The sequence below is a fragment of the Bidens hawaiensis genome, unplaced genomic scaffold (assembly GCF_021521415.1).
Source record: "Bidens hawaiensis isolate Kalapana, Puna unplaced genomic scaffold, B.hawaiensis_p1.1 tig00000636_1, whole genome shotgun sequence".
Lineage (NCBI taxonomy): Eukaryota > Viridiplantae > Streptophyta > Magnoliopsida > Asterales > Asteraceae > Bidens > Bidens hawaiensis.
This window is the reverse complement of record NW_027491038.1, coordinates 3,308,258-3,309,588: the sequence shown is the minus strand read 5'-3', so window position 1 is coordinate 3,309,588 and position 1,331 is coordinate 3,308,258. Positions and strand designations below refer to the sequence as shown.

General features: G+C 38.2%; 1 protein-coding gene across 1 annotated transcript; it reads left to right on the top strand.

Moving 5' to 3' along the window:
• The first annotated feature begins 202 nt into the window (after positions 1 to 202).
• LOC143528992 (putative RING-H2 finger protein ATL21A) lies at positions 203 to 1,100 on the top strand. Its single transcript, XM_077024886.1, has 2 exons — positions 203 to 785; positions 973 to 1,100. Exons 1-2 carry the CDS (start codon positions 203 to 205, stop codon positions 1,098 to 1,100), a joined length of 711 nt encoding a protein of 236 aa, XP_076881001.1.
• Positions 1,101 to 1,331: the final 231 nt, after the last annotated feature.

Here is a 1,331-nt window from a genome sequence, read left to right as displayed (position 1 = left end):
CTCTATTTATGATGTTTTAAGTTTGACACTAAATAACCCCACAAATTTGTTGATTCTAGAATCATTATACAATCACTTGTACTCCATGCATCACAAGTAGTACCTGGTTCTTGTCTTCTTGACTCTGTCTTACCTACAACGACGTGAAACCATCTGCCATTAGCCATTAACATAAACACACACCCACAAACTTAATACTTCAATGGCAGCCTGCAACTTCTTCATGCCCATCTTCTTCATCTTCACATTATTCATCCAACTTCTTGATGGCAAATTCGCCTCCAATATATGCAATCATGATAAACCCCATAATCAATTCCCATTCAAAGTCAACTCCTTCTGCAAAAACAATCAAACAATGATCAAATTCAAAGGTTATGGTGAACTGGGTGTTAAATCAATCTCCAATGAACCCAAGAAGCTCACCTTATTCGACCCGAAAGACTGTGTTTTTCAAGTGTTCTTGAATCTTGATCTTGATATTACGCCTTTTCGGTATTATCATTTGGTTAAGAACTACACGTATTGGAATTGCCCGATTGGTCTTTCGGGCTCGTTGGAGCCGGTGCCGTGTTTGAGTGATCGTAAACACCATGTTTATGTTCTTGACTCGTCTTTAGATTTGTCCGGTTCTTGTGAGGCTGTAAAAACTGTTTTGATTCCGTTTTCTTATTGTTCTTACGTGTCGGATGACAGTTTCGGGCTCGATTTGACTTGGGATTCTGCGGGTGTTATGGATTTTGCGGAAGAGAAGCGAGTGTTCGGTGTCGAATCTGTAGTTGGAGGTAAAGTCTCAACAAATGTTTTCAAAATCGGACCAGACAAACCGGGTTGACAAGTGGACCGGTTTGATTTGATTTCTGGTCCGGTTACAAATGGTGACTTTGGTTGACTTTTGAAGTCAAAGTCAAAAGTCTTTTGTCATTGATTTTAAAAGTATAGGTTATTATTTTGATTTTTTTTTCTTTTCAGGAATAGGTATGGTAATTATGGTTTTGGTGATTTTGGGACTAGGGTGTATAAAGGTATATTGTTGGAAGAAATCAAGGACTAATGAACATGAGTGGGACAAGTTAATTGGAGATCTCGAAACGTTGTGATTAGAGTTGTGCATAGTCGGGTCCATACCGGTCGAGTCAGGACCAACGAGGTATAACCCGGATAGGTTTACACGGTACGGTTATCAGCTTAGACTTTTAGTGATCACTGGATCGTCATTGTCTTGAAATGACAAGATTGAAGGAACCATTCTGTTTTGTAGTATATATTTTTTGTTATATGATTTCATACATCTCACCTGCAAAAGATTGTATTTTCTTCATTAAACATTT

Bases quoted from the DNA above. Each gene is read 5' to 3' on its own strand.
- LOC143528992 (XM_077024886.1), top strand. From the start codon at position 203: ATGGCAGCCTGCAACTTCTTCATGCCCATCTTCTTCATCTTCACATTA. The intron at 786-972 runs GTAAAGTCTCAA...TTTTCTTTTCAG, and splicing joins TGTCGAATCTGTAGTTGGAG to GAATAGGTATGGTAATTATG.